Source organism: Caretta caretta, chromosome 22 (assembly GCF_965140235.1).
Source record: "Caretta caretta isolate rCarCar2 chromosome 22, rCarCar1.hap1, whole genome shotgun sequence".
Classification (NCBI taxonomy): Eukaryota; Metazoa; Chordata; order Testudines; family Cheloniidae; genus Caretta; species Caretta caretta.
Window position 1 is genome coordinate 23,968,983 of NC_134227.1, and position 22,919 is coordinate 23,991,901.

Genomic DNA, 22,919 nt, shown 5'->3' on the forward strand with positions numbered 1-22,919 from the left:
GTGGGTGCTGAGCACCCGTCGGCAGCCCCCCTATTAGCTCACTCCTAGCACCTCTCGCCCACTGGCAGAACCCATGGATCAGCAACCCCCCCCCCCCCCCCATCCCTCCCTGTGCAGAAATTTAGGGCCTTACTTAACTTTGTTTAAACCCTTGCTTTTTACATAACACAACGGATGAAGTGGAACTGCCTCCTGTTCAACTAGAATATGGGCCTTTGGGCTGTTCTTAATGCAAATACATTGGTTTTCTGAGAGCCCTGGTGTTTAGGAAGCTCAGATGGGCTTTTCGTGTTTTTGTGCAACTGAGCATACTGGCCCAAATTCATCTCTGATGTAATTGCAGTGAGATCACTGCTGCTTCAGCAGGGATGACTTTGACCTTCTGTGCTTCATGTTTTGCTCTATATGTGGAAATCACTGTTCAAGCAACATAACACTATTTCCTGCTGCTGTTTTATGTATGTTTACATACAGCTACGAGTGACTTTGCTTTCCTATACTCCCTGGGGGTAGCTAGTGCTGCAGGGCTGTTCTGAGGGCTCCTGCCTCCCAAGTCGATTCCAGCTGTGCAATGTCCGCCACCAGTTGTTCCATTAGCAGCAGCAGCCGCAGCATCTTACACAGCCTGCGGCCTGGATGCAGCACAAGCTCAGGAGAGGAGCCAATCCGGGCCACAGACGCCACGAGCCCCATTTGGGCCCCGTTCAGAAGAGCCAGAATGAGGCACGTGAGACCCGTCAGCTCGATTGGCTCACATGGGCCAGGCGTGGCCCTCCCCTCCTAAGGCAACCCTGGAAGAATGCACCAGAGGTCGGGAGGCAGGTGGTGAGTGAGGAGCCACTGCATGCCCCTAAGGTGGAGAGATGTATGGAAGCTTCATGCATACACCCTGTGAAGACTCCTGTATGCACGCACGCTCCCTGCTTTAATATATCAACGCAGACCGTAAAGATCCTTGTGTGTATGCCCAGTGGGGCTAATGAGGCAAAAGCAGGCAAAGAAAACTCTATGCATCCTCTCCGTGAAAACACTATGGCTTCATATGAAGTCTTCTGTACATGTGCGTGCTCCAGGGGATGAGATTTGTATACCTTCTCTGTGGCGTGGTAGTGTGAGGCCACACAGGCATCACAACACATGAACAAAGATTCTTACGTGTTAATGAGGCATGGGGAGGTGTGTTGTAATTCCTGGTTTCACAAGTACTCCTTTTCTTTTTGGTTTCACTGGTAAAACACTAACAACAAAAAGCAGCCTTTCTTTCCCCATCTCAAAACCAGGAAGTCATCCGGCCCTAGAGTCTGCCATGCAGTAGAAGAGAGAGGCTTTTGCTTCTTAGTAAACCTCCAATAAAGAAACAGTCAATTTGAAATCGAACATTTGCAAAATGAGAAAGCAAGAAAAAACTGCAACTATCAGAAACGTTATTATTTTATAATGTATTCTAGTCTCATGAAGTAACTCACTGCTAGAGTGGGAGAACTTAAGCGGTTTTAGGTTAAAACAAAAAAGTGTTGTGTAGTTTTTGTGTGAAATACTTGTTTTTTGTTACTTGTTACCTTGTCTGCATTATTGTAACCTTAACAGGATCCATCAAACTACCCTAGGGAATCTATGATTTTAGGTATTTAAAATGGTTAGCTCTAGCGTTTGGCCTGCTGTCCTCAGGCGGGCCCTTCCCGGAGATTGGTTTGAGGCAGTATGTACAATAACATAAAAAAGCAATGTTGCTACATGGAAGCATTATGCATGGGTAAGCCAGGCCCTCTGTGAACGTCTAATTAGCGTTATCGAATCCTATTCCTCCTACATTATTTCAGTGTTGACAATCATAGAATATCAGGGTTGGAAGGGACCTCAGGAGGTCATCTAGTCCAACCCCCTGCTCAAAGCAGGGCCAATCTCCAATTTTTGCCCCAGATCCCTAAATGGCCCCCTCAAGGATTGAAGGATCCTCAAGGATCACTCCGCTGTCCATCGAGCACAAGGCCTATCAATAAGTACCTCGCCTGGGGCTGGGTAGGGGTTATTGTAAACGTGCTGCAAACATGCTGCGTGGCCAGACGGTTGTGCCGCAGGCCACGGGAGTTTGCAGGGCCGCAGGCGCAAGGGGGCGCCCGCGCACGCCGGAAAACTGCAGCTCCCAGCAGCGGCTCGGCGGACGGCGCCTGCCCGGCGTCCCACGTGACATGGTCTCCGGCCGCCGTCCGTCACGTGCGCAAGGAGAGGCGGTTCTCGGCGGCCCGGTCACCTGATCCCTGCCCGGTCCAGCTCCGGTCGCCAAGATGGCTGCTTACCTGCAGTGGCGCCGCTTCGTGTTCTTTGACAGGGAGACGGTGAAGGAGCCGGCCGGGCCCGACGGGGGCGGAGCCGGCGGAGCGAAGCCCTTCGCCCTTCCGCCGGGCATCACCGTCTGCGACTCGGGCAGAGGCAGCCTGGTTTTTGGGGATATCCTTGCCCGGGGCTCCCTCAGGAGGACGCCGTCTGGCGACCTCCCCCACCTTGGAGGTTAGCGCGGGCAGTGAAGCAGGGATTCCCCCGCCCCCTTTTAATGCTAGCGGGTAGGAGAGAGGTTGGGCGCCTTTCCCCCTCTTTGGGCGCCAGTGCGGCGGGATGAGATTTAGGAGTGGCCAAGGCCTTTCCCCTTTGGGCGTCAGAGGGAAATGCACAGATTGTGCCACCTGCCGCTGCTGCCAACCGATGGGGAAGGCCAGTGAGATCGCGCCATCCAGGGTCGGCAGCTTCGTGACAAGGTTGCTCCCCGTGCCTGGCTGGTGGTGTAATGTTCAAACATTTGCATGTCTGCTTCACGTCACTAAATTGTCCCCCACTAATCTCAGCCCACGGGTCCAGGGCTGGATGAGCTGTGTGGCCTGAACTCCCACTTACTCCTAGAGGAGAGGGCTTCTGAGTGGGGCTGAGACACACTGATGGTGTGGAGTGGAAGAAACTTGCTCTCCCACCACCTGTGCGTTGCCTGTTTTGTGAAGAAATGAAATGGAAAGTGTGTGAGTGATGTATAATGCAGTCAAACTTCAGAATATTTCTCCTTTATAGAAAGAGAGTTTTGGGTAGTTAACTGGGGTATGGTAAGCACTCACTGAAACCGCAAGGCGTGGTTTTGCTGACATAATGTGTGTTTTTGGAATCGCTCAGGCTTTAGGAAGTGTAGTCTATTTTCTTTGTTGCATGATGCACGTGAAGACACTTGTGAATGTGTTCTGCGTGGCTGAGAATCACTGCTGGTAAGAACTAGAAAGTTTTGCCTAGTGTACTCTATTTCATCTATGTACTAGAATCAAGGTGACCACCCTCATCTTGAAATACGCTATGGGTTCTATACAGGAAGGTTCTGAAAGCCTCCCGTGAGGCGCTTCTCATTGGGAGTGGTCAAAAGTGTTTAGTACCTCGCAGCATTGGGCCCTAAACTAAAGTAGGACGTCTGTTAGGTGTGCGCCGAGCTGTTGTTTTGTTTTTCAGTTGCCCTTTGGCATATAGAAAACGTCTGCCTCTTCCAACTTCAGGTCACCTGCACGTTAAAATGTTCACTAAATGTTTTGTTGCCCTGCGATCGCTTCAGTGACTGGAACAATAGCTAGTATAAGTATATTTGGCCAGCTGTCAATAAATAAGGGTAGCTTAAGAAGGGTTTGGTTGTGATATGTGTGGTTTCATTTTGTTTTCTCTGAGTACCTTGACTATCCTCTACATATGGAAGGTCAGATCTGGTTCTTGCCACGCTCCCTTCAGCTGAGCAGTTTCCAGGCTTACAAGCTGAGGGTGACTCACCTGTACCAGCTGAAGCAGCACAGCATCTTGGCTTCTGTTGGTGAAGATGAAGAAGGCATTAACCCGCTGGTAAGTGAAATGACAAAGAGGACATGAGCCCATCTTGTGTGCTTTTCTGAGGAAGAACAATGTATTGGGATTAGTTTGGGAATGTCTTTGGTGTAAAAACAGTGTGTTAAATTCTCACCCTATGGGCTTAAAAGGGACCGGGTTGTGGCCCCAATATACCTTAAGACCATATCTACTCACATTCTGTCTGTGTTGTTTGCAGGTTAAAGTCTGGAACTTAGAGAAACGAGATGGTGGGAATCCTCTTTGCACAAGGATTTTCCCAGCAATACCGGGTAACAAACCTACAGTTGTGTCCTGCATAACTGTCCATGAGACTCTTAACTTCATGGCTATCGGTAAGTGAAAAGCCAAACGCCTCCTGAAGGTGCCGAACAAACTCTGAAGTTAATATGGTGGAATGAAAATGGATTGGTCCTACAGAAGGCAGCGTAGAGCGTTCTGACATTTTCACGTCACATGCTTTTCATCCTAAAGAGAATGAACCTGACGCTAGTTGAGAATGCCAGTAATTACTTGCAAAAGTTTGGCAAATCTTGATTTTTACCATAATTTTTACCATAAAACAAGATTTACTGTTCTATTGAGGTTTAAAAGTTAGGTACATACTCTTTATCTATATTGCAAGAAAGGAAAGAACAAAAACAAAAAGGACACTCGGGTAATTTTGACCCCAAATTGAGATTTTGTTCAGGCGGAGGAGAATGGGTTTTGCAATATGGTAATACCGGGCTATAAATATATATAGGAAAGATAAAGAACGTAACACTGGTGGGGGAGTTGCATTGTATGTTAAAGAAACCGTAGTCAAATAAGGTGCCAATCTGAAATGAAACAAACTGTACCATAGACTCACTATGGATAGAAATTGCATGCTCGGCCGGATTTATACCTTCCGCGCCCTACGGCACAGCATCTTCAGCGCCGCCGCCCTCTCCTCACCCCCGCCTACAGCTGATGTTTGTGTTTTTTGTAATTTTAAATATGTATTTTTTTTGTTATTGTATTGAATAAATGTGATTAAAACAATCACATTGGTAGCAGGTAAGTGCTACTTTACTGCACATGTTTCCTTCCTTGACTTTTGCTTCGCAAACGCGCTAGTGATAGCCTCACAGTCCATATCTTTTTAAAAGTTATCCTTCAGTAGTTAAAAGGGTCCAGGCTTCTGACCCTCGGGAGCACCAGGCTAAGGGCTTTAGACCCGGAGGGAGTGCTGGGGCTGAAACCCCGCAGTTCTTTTCCCGGCTTCAGCCCCGGAGGGCAGGGTGCTGGGGCTTGGGGCTTTAGCTACGAGGGGAGCGCTGGTTTCAGCCCCGGCGTGACCCTCCCCTGCTGAAACTGGGAGCGGGGCTGTACGAGCTCTGGTGCCCCCGCCCCCCAGGCAGAAGGCGGGAATGGAGCCTTGGGGCTGAAGCCCCAGCACTCCCCTGAGATCTAAAGTCCTGAGCCCTGGTGCTCCCAAGGGTCAGAAGCCCTGATACCCCCAGAGCCCTGACTCCCCCCTACCTGCAGTCCCAACCCCACTTGGTGTCTGAAGTCTGTACGGTCTTGTTCAGAGTTACGGACAACCTCCGTTCCCGAGGTGTCCGTAACGCTGAGGTTCTACTGTATCATTGGGTTGTCTGTCATTTTTAAGAAAGCTTACGCTAACCACTTTTAACCACATATGTACAAACTTTTTAACTTTTACATGACCCTAGAACGCCAGTGCCCCTAGGCACGTGCCTACTGTGCCTAATTGGAAATCCGGTCCCGGTTGCATGCTTGACTAAAAAAAAGGTATAGCAGTAGGCATAGGTTACCAACCACCTGACCGGGATGGTGACAGCGATTCTGAAATGATAAGGTTGGCTGGAGAGAGGCTCTAGAAGCAGAAAGCGCAGTTATAATGGGTGATTTCAGCTTGCCTTATGACGACTGGGTGAATGTCACGTTGTGGCGTGACGCAGAGATAAAATTTTGAGACGGCATGAGTGACTGCTTCTTGGAGCAGCTAGTTCTGGAACCCACAAGGGGCAGATGAGCACGATTTGTTGGGGGAAGAATCAGCACGGCTTTTTGTAAAGGAAAGTCGCGCCTCACCAACTTATTTGGATTCTTTGAGGGTGTCAACAATCACTTGGACAAAGGTGATCCAGTGGATATAGCGTACTAGGACTTTCAGGAAGCCTTTGACGAGGTCCATCACCAAAGGCTCTTATGCAGGCTAAATAGTCATGGGATAAGAGAGAAGGTCTTCTCGTGGATCAGTAACTTGTCCAGAGACTTGTTCTAAAAATGTGACTTTTGACCAACTGGTTTCCTTCCATTTTACAATGTTGACTTTTATAGTGCTAATTATGTACATGAGGCGCACTGTGTGCTTTAAAACAACTGTTACACAAAACTGGTTCCAGCGAGTTAGGCATCTGTTGTAGCAAAGCAAAACAAAAAAGAGCAATAGGAGAAAATAAACCATAAAGAAAGCGTCCGTGTAAGAAACGGAGATTAAACTTTCTCAAACAGGAGAGCTTTGCACTGGGCCAGGAGATGGCCGTGAAGAAGTCCTGGTAGACCCTACTCAGGAAGGGAGTTTGATACATGTGTCCGTGAAGTGAGAAGGACCGCCCCGGTACGCATATCTGTCTGGGAAACAACAAGGAGGATCCAGCTGACTGCAGCTGCCTTGGACTTAATACTAGTCAATGTTTGGAAAGTGCCATAGACATAAACAGTTTAGTCCTTTTCCTTCAACAGGCTTTGCAGATGGAAGCGTTGTGCTTACAAAAGGGGACATCACACGAGACCGACACAGTAAGACCCAGATCTTACATGAAGGCAATTACCCAGTCACTGGCCTTGCCTTCCGCCAGTCTGGGAAAATCACCCACCTTTTTGTTGTCACCACGGAGAACATCCAGGTAAGATATTGGCTTGACAAAGCTGTAATGGAGGTCAGACTCTGGCCCACTGATTGTAACGGCTCCTGGTTATTTATCACCAATCTGCCGTTCCATGTAATCTCTAAAAAATCATATTTCCTTCACAGACCTATATGCTGTCGGTGAAAGATTATCCTCGTCTGGAGCTGGACACGCATGGTTGCGGTTTACGCTGCTCCACGCTCAGCGACCCCTCCCAGGACCTCCAGTTCATTGTGGCAGGAAACGAATGTGTGTATCTGTACCAGCCAGATGAGCGTGGCCCCTGCTTTGCCTTTGAGGGACAGAAGTTGATCGTTCACTGGTATCGGGGATACCTCGTCATCGTTTCCAAGGACCGGAAGAGCTCTCCAAAGTAAGACTCCGGGAAGCAGATGAGACCATTTTACGTGTATTCACTGTGCAGTTTTTGTTCTTTGCAGCTCTCCTGGCGCTTTGTTGTGCAAGGCTGTTGCGACACAGATCCCCATTGCTCTCAGCTGGCAGAGGGCTCGCTGGTCTGTAACAGCAACTCCTAACAGGCCTGCCGCTTTCATAGTATTCATTCAGAAAGAGTACCAGTTGCGGGTTTTAAATGGTTATGATTATCCTCGTAAATGTAGGTACGGCTGCTGTGTAAGGAGTTATGTGTATATCCACTGGAAATGTGTTCTGATAGTTTGTATCAAGGTGTTAATCCCCAGCAGCGGTGAAGAACTGATTTCCTGCCAGAACAAAGAGATCTGTCCGTCCGTCTGTTGACACGTATTGTCTCATTCGCCATCCCCAGTCTGAGCTAAATGCAGAGGAAGAATTGTGAGATTTAACAGGAAGAGCAGAACAGCAAAGGGCTCGGAACCTTTTCCAGGGATGCACTTCAGCGATTTACTAGACTGTATCTGGGGACAAGGAAACCATCCTGAATTCCTCTGCCTAGGAGGTAATCGGGTGGTGCGATTACATTCATGAAAATAGGGTCTCAATCAGGTTTGGCTGAAAACCCTGCAAAAAGGCTTTGGGTAAGATAATCTTATTTGGACAGAAGGTCAGACAGTTCAGGTTAGTGTCTAGGAATGGTGTTACAATTTTGTTTGATAGGTAACCCTTCTGTTTCCATTATCCTTACTCACTATCTCATAAATCTTGATCTTTGATGATAAACTTATGATTGTTTTCACTCTAAGTGGAACTCAGTGCCGTAGTATTGTACGGGATGCTGCTCCTGAGCAGAATCATTCAAGATGATGTGTACGCTGTTGCCTTAGGGACAGCAAACCTCTTATTACTGTGAGTGTTCAGTGATTAAGGAGCTGAACGCTACAGGGGAAGGCTTCAAAGGGATTTCGGAACTGGAGTGCACCTGTCGTTAACCTGCAAGCCAAAGTAAGGGGTGACATAGCCCAGAGGAGATGGTTTGGGGGCTAACAGGCTGGAAGTGTCAGGGAGCTGACACCCAGTTAAGCAGCAGCAAGTCTCTCTCTAGCTGGAGGCTGAGTGGGTAACAAGGTGACTCTCAGTCCTGGGCACCCCGAGAATCGTCCCAGGTGTTGACTGACATTACTGTGGCATGTGATTAGTATTAGAGCTCTGGCAAAAGCTGCTATGGATTGATCTGAATCTACAGAATCCAGTCATTGCTCCTGGGATAGCGGTATGCACCACCCTCCAGAGCCAGTGGGATCTGTCACCACCCTTTTATAACTCAGGTATGATTTCTCCCATCTAGTATGTGGACTAACAACGTACGACATACTCACATGGTTGTTCAGGGGTTTGTATCCCGGCTCTAAGTGTGTTAAGGAGACGCTATTGAGAATGTGACTCAGAAATCCAAGAGCATGTGTGTTAAACTCTTGCTCTTTCTTCTGGTATCCAGATCAGAGTTTGCTGGGAGCGACCCGCAGAACTCCGACAAGCAAATCTTGAATGTCTACGACCTATGTAACAAGTTCATCGCGTACAGCTCGGTCTTCGATGACGTGGTGGATGTCTTAGCAGAGTGGGGGTCTCTCTACGTGCTGACTAGAGATGGGAAGATCCATGCGCTTCAGGAGAGGGATACGCAGACCAAACTTGAGGCAAGCCACCTTCTTAATCTGTGTTTTATGGCTTCAGAACTGTAAAAGCTCCACAGATGAGAGGTTGAGAAGACAGCACTTTGGACAAGTGAGTTATATGTCGGCAGTGTCGTTGTTGCCTTGTTGCTCCCAGAATATTGGCGAGAGAAGGTGGGTGAGGGACCAGTAGAAGATGCGACTTCACTGACCTTGTCTGTAAGTGAGTTATATATCAGATGAGCTAACAGCTTCTCTGCACAGCCAAGTCATTGTAGACAACTTAGTCTCTTATGCAGACCTGTATAGGGCTTTCGACAGCATTGAGTGGAAGGAACACCTAGCCTTGCGGGCACTTATGACATTTACCTGATGAGGAGCGTAGCAAGTGAAATATGTCACTGTCTAGAGCAGAGGGTCAAACACCTTGTTCCCTGTGATGGATTTATTTTCAGATGTGGCAGAATCTAAGATTTTTATTTAAAAAAAAAAAAAAAAAAATCTAGTCCTTGTGGCTGTGAAGGAAACTTCTTCAAATGTGAATCAACAAGAATGCCTCAGTTCATAATCTTCCTGAATCTGCAGACAGTCTGAGACAACAGTAGCTTTGAGAGGTGTGAACTCTCCCATTAATCTCAATGGAGTATTCATTTTTAAGCCTTATAATGGACACTTGAATGTAAGCATTAATTATGTAATTGATGACCAGTTGGTGAGTGGTATGGGGAAGGAGATGGGAATTGCTGCTAAGAAGGAAATGCAGAGGGAAGAGAGGAGGAAATATCTGAAGACCGAGTTGAGGGACGGAAACAGAGAAAGGAGGATAAGGCGGGAAGAGAATCAAAGGGCAGAAATAACGGTGTACCTGAAGGGGAGCAGATTTTCCTGTTGCATGAGTCTGAATGTGATAATAAGGGACTGAACAAATAATTACTGACAGTTCTGTTATTAAAAGCCAGATTCTACTACTGATCTCTGTGGTAACCTGCCATTGATCTCAGTAGAAGGTCTGTGCATCGAGGAGAGCGTGTTGTCCTGAACACGTTCTTCGGCCTGTGGACTGCAATTGAAAATTAAATTTGGGCCTTGCCACGGAATGAATTTGACATCTCCTTCCAGAGATTTAACTTTTCTGGTTTGTGAGTCTTGAGGAGACGGCCGTATGTGGTGTAGGGAAAGGAGGCACAGGGACAGAGAGGGTTAAACATAAGAGTGACCATACTGGGTGAGACCAGTGGCCCATCAGGTGCATTATCCTATCTTCTGACAGTGGCCAGTGGTAGATGCGTCAGAGGGAATGAGCAGATTAGGGCAGTTACTGAATGATTCAACCCCTGTCATCCAGTCCCAGCTTCTTGCAGTCAGATGTTTAGGGACATACAATGTTGCATCCCTGACCATCTTGGCCAATAGCCGTTGATGGACTTATCCTCCATGAACTTATCTAATTCCTATTAGAAACCATTTGTTGTTTTGGCCTTGACTGCATCCCCTGACACGTTTACGAGTTCCACAGGTAAACTATGCAGTTTTTGAGGAAGTATTTACCTTTCTTTTAAATCTGTTGCCTGTTAATTTCATCGGGTGACCCCTGGGTCTTGTGTTATGTGAAGTGGTAAATAAAACTTCCTTATTTACTCTCTCGACACCATTCATGATTTTATAGACCTCAGCATATCCCCACTTCGTCATTTACTTTCTACGTTGAATGACAGTCCCAGTCTTTTTAATCTCTACTCATATTAAAGCTGTTGCATTCCCCTAATCATTGTTCCCCTTCTCTGTATTTTTTTGAGTTCTAATATATCTTTTTTGAGACGTGGCAACCAGAACTGTATGCAGTATTCAAGATGTGGGCATACCATGGATTTATCGTGTCATTATGGTATTTTCTCTTATGTATCCCTTTCCAAATGGTTCCTTACATTCTGTTAGCCATTTTGACGACTGCTGCAATGGATGTTTTCAGAAAACTTTCCATGATGATTCCGAGATCTATCTTGAGTGGTAACAGCTAATTTAGACCCATCATTTTTGTATGTGTAGTTGAGATATGTTTTCCAGTGTGCATTATTTTGCATTTATTGGCATTGAATTTCATCTGCCATTTTGTTGCCCAGTCACCCAGTTTTGAGAGATCCCTTTGTAACTCTTCAGTGTCAGCTCTGGACTTAACTGTCTTGAGTAACTTTATACCATCAGCAAACTTTGCCACCTCACTGTTCATGGCCTTATGAATATGTGGAACAGTATAGGTTCCAATACAGATCCTTGATGTAACCCACCGTTTACCTTTTTCTGCTGTGAAAACGAACCATTTATTCCTCACCTTTGTTTTCTGTTCTTTCATCAGTTACTGATCCACAAGAGGACCTTCCCTCTTATCCCATGACTGCCTACACTGCTAAAAGCCTTTGGTGAGGGACATTGTCAAAGGCTTTCTCAAAGTCCAAGTACACTGTATCCACTCAATCACCCGTGTCCACATATTTGTCGACCCCTACAAAGAATTCTAATAGATTGGTCAAACGTGATTGCTCTTTACAAAAGCAGTGTTAACTCTTTTCCAACAAATTGTGTTCATGTGCGTATCAGATAATCCTTTTGTTTACTACGGTTTCACCCAATTTACCTGATATTGAAGTTAGGCTTACCGGCCTGTAATTGCCAGGATCACCTCTAGGGATGTAAATACAGTTTAAAACATTTACTCTTTAAAGTATTGAAATTATGTCGGGATGAAAGGGAGAGGAGCTGGGGTCTCTGGGGCTGCCTGGCTGGGGCTCCTGCAGGCTGGCTGCCGCTTACCGGTTAACCATTTAACCTTTTACATCCCTAATCACCTCTAGAGCCTTTTTTTTTTAAATCTGCATTATATTAGCTACCTTCCAGTCATCTGGTACAGAGGCTGATTTAAGCAATAGATTACATACTACACTTAGGAGTTCTGAAATTTCATATTTGAATTCCTTTAGAACTCTTGGATGAATACCATCTGGCCCTGACAATTTATTACTGTTTAATTTATCAGTTTGTTCCAAACCCTTGTCCACTGACACCACAATCTGGGCCAGTTCCTCATATTTGTATGGCTCATGTGTGGCCCTCTGCAGTGAAGAGGGATGCGAAGAATTCACTGATCTCCTCCTCAATGGCTTTGTCTTCTTCAAGTGTTCCTTTAGCACCTTATTCATTCAGGGGCCTCACTGGTGGTTTGGCAGGCTTCCTGCTTCTGATGTACTTTAAAAAAATTGACTGTTAGTTTTGTGTCTCTTGCTAGCTGCTAATTAGGCCTGCCAAATTATACTTTTATACTGGATTTGCCAGAGTTTGTTCTTTTCTGTTTTCCTCAGTCGGATTTGACTTCCAATTTTTGAAGGATTCCTTTTTGTCTCTAACTTCCTTTTTCATTCTGTTCAGTCATGGTGGCATTTATTTGCTCCTGTTACTGGTTTATTTTTTCCTTTGGGATATACATTTAGTTTGAATGTCTAATATGGTGGTTTTTAAAAAGTTTCTGTGCACTCGCAGGCTTTTCACTCTTGTGATTGTTCCTTTTAACTTCCATTTAACTAGCTTCCTCATTTTTGTGTAGTTCCCCTTTTTGAAGTTAAATGCTACTGTGGTGGGCTTCTTTTGTATTTCCTCCCTACAAGGATGTTAAATTTATTTACACTATGGTCACTATTACTGAGTGGTTCAGTTATATTCACCTCTTGAACCAGATCCTGTGCTCCGCTTAGGACTAAGCCAAGAATTACCTCTTTACCTTGTAGGTGCCAGGACTAGCTGCCTCAAGAAGCAGTCACTAATGGTGTCTAGAAACTTTATTTCTGCATCCCTTCTGGGGGAACATGCACCCAGTCAATATGGGAATATTTGAAACTCCCCATTATTATTGAGTTTTCTATTTTTATAGCCTCTCTAATCTCCCTGAGCATTTCACAGTTACCGTTGTCAACATTCTGGTCAGGTGGTCGGTAGTACATTCCTACTGCTGCACTCTTATTCCAGCATGGCATTTCTATCCATAAAGATTCTGTGGTACAGTTTGGTTCATTTAAGGTTTTTACTATATTTGATTCTGTGCTTTCTTTTATATATAGTGCCACTACCCCACCAGCACAACCTACTCTGTCATTCCCATGTATTTTGTATCCTGATGTTAGTGTCCTATTGATTGTCATCATTCCACCAAGTTTCTGTGATGCCTGTTACATCAATATTCTCACTTAACAACAGGCACCAAGTTCACCCATCTTAGCGTTTACGCTTTTTGCATTTGCGGATGATACTAAATTTGCGGATGATACTAAACTGGGAGGAGTGGTAGATACGCTGGAGGGGAGGGATAGGATACAGAAGGACCTAGACAAATTGGAGGATTGGGCCAAAAGAAATCTGATGAGGTTCAATAAGGATAAGTGCAGGGTCCTGCACTTAGGACGGAAGAACCCAATGCACAGCTACAGACTAGGGACCGAATGGCTAGGCAGTAGTTCTGCGGAAAAGGACCTAGGGGTGACAGTGGACGAGAAGCTGGATATGAGTCAGCAGTGTGCCCTTGTTGCCAAGAAGGCCAATGGCATTTTGGGATGTATAAGTAGGGGCATAGCGAGCAGATCAAGGGACGTGATCGTTCCCCTCTATTCGACATTGGTGAGGCCTCATCTGGAGTACTGTGTCCAGTTTTGGGCCCCACACTTCAAGAAGGATGTGGATAAATTGGAGAGAGTCCAGTGAAGGGTAACAAAAATGATTAGGGGTCTGGAACACATGACTTATGAGGAGAGGCTGAGGGAGCTGGGATTGTTTAGCCTGCAGAAGAGAAGAATGAGGGGGGATTTGATAGCTGCTTTCAACTACCTGAAAGGGGGTTCCAAAGAGGATGGCTCTAGACTGTTCTCAATGGTAGCAGATGACAGAACGAGGAGTAATGGTCTCAAGTTGCAGTGGGGGAGGTTTAGATTGGATATTAGGAAAAACTTTTTCACTAAGAGGGTGGTGAAACACTGGAATGCATTACCTAGGGAGGTGGTAGAATCTCCTTCCTGAGAGGTTTTTAAGGTCAGGCTTGACAAAGCCCTGGCTGGGATGATTTAACTGGGATTTGGTCCTGCTTCGAGCAGGGGTTTGGACTAGATGACCTTCTGGGGTCCCTTCCAACCCTTATATTCTATGATTCTATGATTTGTACGCAAGCACCTATAACATTTGTCAGTGTTTAGTTGTCTGTCTTCATGTGATGTGATCAAATGGGAATCTTTTTCTATTGACTGTTTCTCTTCAGGTGTACAACCATACACCTGCTAAAATGAACACTGTTCATGGTACTTGGGAGTAGAGCAAGCCAACTATGAAAACTAAAGATTGTACATATTTTAATAATTGTAATCTGTGAACATATGACTCTTCAGAATCCTAGATTAAGGTAGCAATAGGTCCCAAATGATTGACGTTGAAACCAAATTAGTTAATGCTCTGAAGGTACGGTTTTGTGTAAGGGTTGAGTATTTTTATTAACCCTGCTGTCAGTCAAAGATTTCAACACAAGTGGTTTTCCACTGGGCTGAGACCGCTTCTGAGCTTAGAGATAAGAATGAGCGTTTAACCCTGCCCATTAGTACATGAGGCCTTATTTAATATCAGTCCAATTAAAAAAATCAAATGTACTTTACAAGGAGCTGTTTTATAGAAAGGGAAACTGAAGAAGAGTGGTTAAATTATTGTTCAAAGTTACAAGGCAAATCGAGGGCCAAGTTCTGGATAAAACCTAGGTCTCTTGGCTCGCTGCCCTTTGTCAATTCACATAGCTTGTGGTAGTTGTAAAGAAATTGTGCTCCATTGCCTTGAGGATGGGTGATAGAGCTGGAGTCTCTGCTTTGTACGAAGCCACATGGTGTGTCCCTCTCCCACGAAAGAATATCTTGGTGAAAATGATCATTGTTCTCCTGTGAAAATAGCCACCTTGTGACTGTTCTGTTGGGTAATGCATTAGCTGCCATACACAGATCTGGGGGTATAACAGGTAGCAAAGGGCTTGAGCGGGTGTCACTGAGGGAGAGACGGTTTCCTTCTGCCATCCTTTCTTCCTAGTGATTCAGCACAATTATTTTTTCCGTACAGAAGCTGGACAGCTCTGCTGAGGCAGCTCCTGCAGCTGAATTTCATTCTCTGCAGAACTGGTAACCTCCATTCCTAAGTGCTGGTCACACCCATCCCTGCTTTCTGAAGGCCTTTCCTTCCCAATATCGTAGTGCAGCACATACTGTAGCATGCCTGTCACCTCTTATCTGTGTGTCCATGCTACGCCAGAAGGGTCTGGGTCACAAACGGAACAGCCCTTCTCTCTAGCACATGGTCTGGCACACATTGTGCTAGGCAGCTGAGGCAATAACGTCCCTCCTCTCCTCTTTCCCAGTTCAAGGAGCGTCTTCTTCTCTTTCACATAACAGGCATTGGGGTTGGAAAAGTCCATAGCAATGGAGAACAAGACACTGAGGAGCACTCAGGTAAAGGAACAGACTTTGCATTCGTCAGGGCTTAGATTGTTCATGGTAATTGTATATCTCGTAATAAAATAATGTGTATATCTCAGCTCTGCAAATCTGTCGGGATAATTTAATAGGTCAGGCTTAAAATCTACTCACCTTCCCTTTACAGTTTTAAGGGGGTGGGAGAAAACAAAAATCAAACAATATTACTTTCCCATTTTTAGAAAACAATTACAAGTAAAAGGTACCTAAGGTTGTGGTCTCTGCACTGTTTGTCTTAGTTGAAATATAGTGCTTAAATCAAAAGGAGAGGGTGAGAGAGTAAAGGGATTATACCACTTATCCCTCTAATTCTGCCATTTACTGAATAGATCAGTCCTAGCTGGGTATTAATTAAGTTAAAAGTTTGATCATTTTGTAAAGACTTCCATAAATATGCAGATATAAGTTAATGTTTGCACAGCATTTTGAAAGTGAAAAGTTCTATATAAGGACTAAGTGTTTTTCTTAATGACTTTTTGTGAATAGCAGAACATTTATGAACTTAATAATACAACACATGATTTCCAATCCTGCAAACGCTTACTACAAAAGTCAGTAGGACTGTTCACAGTAGTGTGTGCTATGTCTGCTAGTGCTCACAGAATTGAGCTCTAGGGTCCAATACTGCAAGACAGTGAGTGCCTTCTGGGAGTGCTGCACATTTCCCAACAGGAGTTTATACTCTTTGCAAACCTTCTCGTGTGTTAGTTTAAATATTTGATATTTTGCTCAGTTTAGGAAGATGCGGTTGCCACTTGGGAAACACATTTAGCTGCGGTGGAATGAGCTTTCAGTTGGCAGACAGCACTGGAAAGAAAACCTGCACAATTATGGATTTGGGGGATTTGCTTTAATTTTTAAAATATGTGAAACACATTGTTCATAGGATGAAAATGGCCTGAAAAACAGAGTTATCCGAGTGGGCACCAGGAAGAGTCAGGTGAGTTTTTGCCTATTGTATTAGCTTCTTTTCTGGTATGGCCATATTGCTGAGTCTCTGTTCAATGGGGACAATTGTGACTTGAGAACCCTATAGCTGCATCTCCTAAAAGCAGAAAATCTGGGTGGCTGATTTTAACTTTAAAAATATGATGTACAGCAGTTACCCTCTGGAAATAAGTGTGTATCTCTGTTATTTATAGATTAAACCCAAATGAAGTCCAGCATCTATCAGGTTTCCTGTTCAATAGGGAAGTGTTGTCTAGTGGTCAGAGTGAAAGACTAGGAATCAGTATTCCCTTGTTCTGTTCCCGTCTCTACCACTGACACAGTGTGATTTATGGCAAGTCTCTTAGGGCCACATCTTCAAAAAAGTGGCTTCTAGATTTTGGGTGCCCAGGTCTTACGTACCGAGCACCTGATTTTCAGAGGTGCTGAGTTTTCTTACCTCAAGTCACTAGAACGTGCAGATGGAAATTGGGATCCAGATGTTTCAAGTTTGGGCACCCAAAGTAGTGGACGCTCTTGAAAATTTAGCTCTTTATTTAACTGTGCTGCCATTTTCTCATCTGTAAAATGGGGACAATTTGTGGATACTTCACAGAAGGTCTGGGGCATGAGGCTTCATTCATTCATATTAGTAAAGCACCTTAAGATCCTTGTGTTAAGCACAAAGTATTATTAGATGGAAATAAATTTACTTATATTTGTTTATGCAGATGAGCTATCTTTCTCAAACCAAAAGCCCAAGTCCTCCTCAGACCCTAGACTGGAGTAACGATATCTTTGCCAAAGAGTGACTTCTATGAATTAGAAATAACTATTCTGTCATCAGAGTTGCACTGTAATAGACCTCCTTGTTGGCAGTCCCCGTAGGAAGGCCTGAGATTCAATGGGCCGTGAGACTGAGCTCTCCTACAGGGGATCCCTCCATGTCGGGGCTGAGGCATGGTTTTTACAGCTATGTGGAACAAGCTTGCCTTGATGCCACCTGGACTGTATCTATTTTGAATAAACAGAACTTTAGTCCCAATGGCTGTCAGTTGGCACATTCCATCAGCACCAAGCTCATGGAGTAGCTCAAAAAACAAGGAGGTGATTGCACTCCTCTTTCAGTAGAATCCCTTTGTGTCTTCATTTTGCTATATCCAATAACCAAATATCTTATATGGAGGCAAAACTTCGGGTGCGTTGATGCTCACAAAGGCCTGGGAGGGAGGATATAGGAAATACATTGGGTCTTTCTTGCTATCTAGCTGCAGCTGGGAAGAGCAAGTTTGCAAAGAGAGATAAATGTGTCTTGGGCCTTTGTTTTGAGATAATCTTGCCTACTCTGGAAGTTAGGCGCAGGCATGGCTCTGTACTTTGTGGGAGGCTAGAAGATGACACAGATGGGCATTGAAGGGTGGGACGTTGCATTTCTCCTCCGTGTGTGATCTCCTAATCTATTGTTAAGAATTATCATTATCAACACTTTGCACTTATAGCACCTGTGCCTTTCACCCAGAATCTCACAGCACGTTACAAAGGGGAAGTTTGTTGGACTCATTTTACGCATGTGGAAACCCATGACTTGCCCAGGGCCACTCAGAGCATCAGTAGCAGAGAAAGATTAGAAACTAGGCTTCCTGGTTCATCTTCAGCTGTGACTACTAGACTACATTGCCTCTCACAAGGTCAGGATCTATGGAGGGATCCTCTGCCTTCTGCTTGAGTAGGATAGTGGTGGTGGACTGGACTATTTTATGTGATCCTCCCCCTTCCAGAGTGTAAATTAAATGTGTCCCATCTACAGGTACCAGGGCCTTTTGCAGCCTCCAAACCCTGCGGTTTGCTCTGTCTGTTCTCCTTTTGCACAACTTTCGGACATACCTCTGCTCATATAGATCACAATTCCTGCAGACAAATCTTAATCTTGGCTCCTTGCAGAATCACGCAGCAATGGTAAAGTTTAGCATTCATAAAAAGCACACAGCAGATATGCTGCATTTTAGCTCATCACTCATTGAGGTGGGAATCACCAGGCTATTTAGTCTGCTTTCTTATAACAATGGGTGCCCCTTACTGCAAGACCTATTCTCTAGCACTGTGCACAATGCTCAGTCTGACTCACTTTAAAAATTACAAAAGCACATCATTGTGTTTCTTTAGTTCCATTCACCCAGTGATGGCACTTCACAGATAGGTGGGTAAGTACTGTCTCCACTTTAAAGATAATGTCACTGAGGCACAAAGAGCTGAAATGACTGGCCACAGAACATAGCAGGTCAGTGGGAGAGCTGAAAATAGAACTTCCAGTCCCCTGTTTAAACCACTACTTCTAACTGAAGACATTTTGTCTGCTATGTCTTTACAGTGCTCTAATTCTGACCCTACCACTGACTCACTTTCTGACCAGAGGGCAGGTCACTCCAACTCTGTTTCTGTTTCTCCATCTGTAAAGCAGGGATGGTAATATTTTCTTCAGCTGGGTGTTGTGATCATTATGCAGGGGTAGGGTTTGTTTTTGTGTAGCACTATGCTAAGACTTCTATTTATTTCCATTAATGCTTGTGTTTTGGAGGCTTTGGTGGGTGCATTTGACAATGTCTAAGAATAGAAAAGCTTCTTTTGGCTGATGTACTGAACGCATGCCATCTCACAATGGACTTTGCCTTCTGTTTTTAAACTGCAGCTGGCCCGGATTCAGACAGACAGTGTAGTGGAAATGCTTCGCAAGCGATACCTCAGCCTTCATTTTGAGATTGGTAAGTGTTCAAATGCTGCTCAGAGGCAAGGAGCAGCTGGAGTGGGATGGTTTGATGCGTAACGACATCCTGCATCAGCTATGAGAAAGGGACCGAGAGACTTTTCCCATTGGACCATATGAACTAGAACCATAAACTCACTGAACATTAAATCTCACCAAATGAGGGTAAATCCGTCCTCATCATCGTATCCACTCATTATACTCCACACCTGAACATAGCCATTATATGAACAACATACCCCCATATCTCAATGTCTGTACTTTGACCCGTTAACCTTTTACCCCCAATCGGGCATATTGCAGATTATGTATTCCTTACGCCACCCAATCCTAAACCGAATTTCACACCCCTTGATAATCTGTACCTTATTCCCTGATAACCAGAAACTTCTATGCTTAAACTCTGTACCGTTTTCTTTTTATTTTAACATCATCTTAATAAAATTATTAAATCTGTTATGCAAGAAGCCCTTGGCCCAAGGAAGAGAGATTGCAGCGTTTGCATAAGTGGAGAATCCAGATCAGTTCCATCCAGTTAGGCTCACGTGACTGAGCAAGAGATGCTAATGTCTGCAGAGCAAGGAGAGGATGGATTCCATGTACCGCTGAGCATTGAGTTCCTGAGTTTCTATACAGATTATGATACTGTCACTCCATAGAGTAACCATGTATTAGTCTAGCTCCAAGCCAGATGCACCATATGTTCATGTTCAAGTGCATAAGTAAAAAATTATATCAACCAGACAGGGCGCAGTCAGGACCCCAATGCTACATTGATTGGACGGCTGCTGAGCACCTGCCTAGTAGCAGGAGTGAGGCCAGAGAAGGTGCTCAAAGCAAAGTGTCTTGTTAGTGTGATGAGGATCCTGCTTAAAACTACTGTCCTTAGATACACTCTCATGGCCTTCCCTTTTCTTACTCTGTGCTCTTGGGAATAAGGCAGCACACTTCCAGGAGACCTAATCTTTACTCCTGCTTAGAGCAGAGTACTCCTAGAATATTCCTGCTACATGGAGCCTGCATTCACACCTGCACTACAATGCAGCAGCCATGTACCCTTTTGCTGCATACCACGCAGAGACTTACAGAGTCTGGGCCTATCTGATCTCTCTGTATTGCTGCTCTTAAAAAGCTCTCTCTTTGAACAGTTGCCATGTCAACAACTGGAGACAAGATCCTGGACACGGCTCTTTCCAAGGTAAATGACCTCTTCCTCCTTTGAATTGAGTGAGACTATATGTGACTACGTTGGTAATATGCTTCATGTTCCTCCCTCCCTATTTAGATTGGAGAGAAGAGCCTCTTTACCAAGGAGTTGGAAAATGCACTGGAAAGAAATGAGTAAGAGCTCTGATCCTTTCTCTTGCTTACCGCAGGCCATGGAATGGCCCGGGCAGTGCTGCAGATTCTGTCTGCATCTGAAATCAAGACAAACATTCACACCCTAGTGGCTTGTTTGTAATTCAAACTTCTTTTAGAACATTTTGGAGAATGATAGGCTTGTGAAATGTGCTATCCATAGTCTGTCTCCTTCCCTGACTGTTTTAGTTGCGCTTACGTGGCTGAAAGAAAAAATGTGTCATGTCAATCAGTAATGCCATGACAAGTCATGGGTCACGTCAATCAGTTGGTTGAACCAATGCCCTGCAACCTGTGGTATTTTTAGAGCAACAGTATTATTTGTTACATACACATCGTTGAGTGGTCACGTACAGTTTGAATACAGAAATTTCAGTAGATGCCTCAGATTCAGAGCTGGGCATTAAACAGTCTCCAAAGCCTCCCGCCTGTTAATTGTACTCACTGCCAACAGTGCAGGAGAACCGGAAGCATTAGGATTAAGGCTCTTTTGGGGTAACTTATTTCTGTGGGAAACCTTGGTTCAGATGTCAGTTGTGACTGAGGGAGATTGCTGTTTTTTACCTCATGTTACAGCTAGGGTATGGGATGCACATGGATTGAGGGACTTATCTCAATTTGGATTAAAATTAAAGATTCCCCTTTGAGTCCTTGTCATCTAAGGGCCTGATCTAACTCTCACTGAAGTCAGTGGAAAGACTCCCAGTGAGTTCAGGCTGCAAGGATTCAAGCCCTTTTTTGATGGCCATGTCAGTGGTATGAAGTGATGCAGGCAGCTTGAGCTCTGGGTTGCTGCCTACTGAAAAATAGTTATTTAAATCTGACTGGGATATCTGATCCCACTGAGCTCTGTGTACTGCAAGGTTGATGGGTGTCTGTGCAATGTGCGTATAGGTCTTCAGCACCCACACCAGGCTCTTCAAATCATTTTGCAAATATTTATGATGTAGCAGCCCCGGGAGATATATATCATAATGTTACAGATGGAAAAACTGAGGCACAGAGAGATGAAGAGACTTGTCTAAAGTTGCACAGTGAATCAGTAGAAGAACTGGGAATAGAACCCAAGATTCCTGATTTCCAGCCCCCCTTTCTACACTAAAGCCCAGTGTGGAAATTTTATTTCTCAGATCATCTGCAGGCATCTTGCAGGTGTCCCATGGGCTCCTTCACTCACACCATGCTCTGACTTTTCTCTCCTCTAACTTGTAGAGTTGACCTGGTTGTTCACTCCTTGAAGGACCTGCCAACTTCACTCCCGCCTGGCTTCACCATTGGGGCCATCTGCAAGTAAGAGTGCCTTGAGAGGCCTGACTTCCTGAGGGGTTTTAAAATCCCCAGAGGGACCATTTTTACTGTTGGCATCCTGTGTGACGAGTTTGGTCAGTCTCAATCTATTTCCCATTGTGTAGGTAACTGTACTGCACAATTTGCCACTGTGCTTGTCATCTTGTTGCCTGCCTCAGAAGAGAGAGAGAGAGCCCAAATTCCATGGGCTATGAAGGCTGAACCCCTCTCTCCCTTCCTTAAAGAAGGGTTGGGTGGGCTCCAGGTCAGATTTAATCATGTCGACAGAAGGTGGTGCCTGTGGGAAGCTTGCCCTTCCGCTGCCTGTGCTGTGCCTACTCTGTGGATGAGTAGATAACTGACTGTCCAGAATTGTCAAACCAGCACCTTCACCAGCTCTAGATTAATTAGAAGGAAAAATGGAAAAAGGAAAAGAAAGTGCTCCTTGTAAAAAGAAAAGGAGTACTTGTGGCACCTTAGAGACTAACCAATTTATTTGAGCATGAGCTTTCGTGAGCTACAGCTCATTTCGTGCATCCGATGAAGTGAGCTGTAGCTCACGAAAGCTCATGCTCAAATAAATTGGTTAGTCTCTAAGGTGCCACAAGTACTCCTTTTCTTTTTGCGAATACAGACTAACACGGCTGTTACTCTGAAACCTGCTCCTTGTAGTGGATTAAAGATAAGGAAGTTAGAGGCACCTCCACTAAGGACCATGAGCAGAACTGTTTCCATTTAGCCACATCCTATGGAATAATGTCTTGTCTACACTGTATCCCTTTGCAGAAGGGAAAATCCCCATGATGCTGTCGTTTTTCATCCCAAGAACTATGGGAAAACCCTCAACAGCCTTCCTGAAAAGAGGTGAGTGGATGGGAGAGGTGTTGTTGAACAAATGGAGTGATGAAAAGGGATAGGCTTAGACTTCTCAACACCAAAACCGCTTGCTCTTCATTATTCTTTGTGAACTCCCTGTGTTAATACATTTAACATCCAGACTCTGATCTGTCCCTTGCCCTTTGCACAGATGAAGAGGTGTTTTCAGTGTGGTGTGGTGGTGTTTTTTTTCATTTAAGTTAAAGTGAACCATTTGTAGGAATTAGCAATAAAGGAATAAAAACTTAATAAGAATCCCAGAACCATAATTATCACTATGACCTGGGAAAGAATTACTGCTGTTGAATAACTGAGCGAGACATGACCTCTCATCTCTCCAGTCCTCCTTTGAGATCTG

The 22,919-nt window shown here is 44.8% G+C and overlaps 1 protein-coding gene across 4 annotated transcripts in view; it reads left to right on the top strand.

Annotated features, from left to right (window-relative positions):
- Positions 1-2,170: 2,170 nt before the first annotated feature.
- The window catches only part of HMBS (hydroxymethylbilane synthase), a 30,696-nt gene continuing 9,947 nt past the window's right edge, over positions 2,171-22,919 (top strand). The window contains exons 1-13 of one of the 4 annotated variants that reach the window (XM_048827685.2): positions 2,171-2,448; positions 3,710-3,858; positions 4,061-4,196; positions 6,598-6,761; positions 6,890-7,137; positions 8,638-8,839; positions 15,271-15,327; positions 16,238-16,291; positions 18,965-19,037; positions 20,188-20,237; positions 20,325-20,380; positions 21,611-21,688; positions 22,472-22,549. In XM_048827685.2, coding sequence (XP_048683642.1) covers positions 2,286-2,448; positions 3,710-3,858; positions 4,061-4,196; positions 6,598-6,761; positions 6,890-7,137; positions 8,638-8,839; positions 15,271-15,327; positions 16,238-16,291; positions 18,965-19,037; positions 20,188-20,237; positions 20,325-20,380; positions 21,611-21,688; positions 22,472-22,549 — 1,508 coding nt within the window. In that variant the 5' untranslated portion in view covers positions 2,171-2,285. Of the gene's footprint in view, positions 2,449-3,709; positions 3,859-4,060; positions 4,197-6,597; positions 6,762-6,889; positions 7,138-8,637; positions 8,840-15,236; positions 15,328-16,237; positions 16,292-18,964; positions 19,038-20,187; positions 20,238-20,324; positions 20,381-21,610; positions 21,689-22,471; positions 22,550-22,919 lie in introns of those variants that run through there. The other 3 variants (XM_048827686.2, XM_048827687.2, XM_075122269.1) reach the window with 3 other exon arrangements.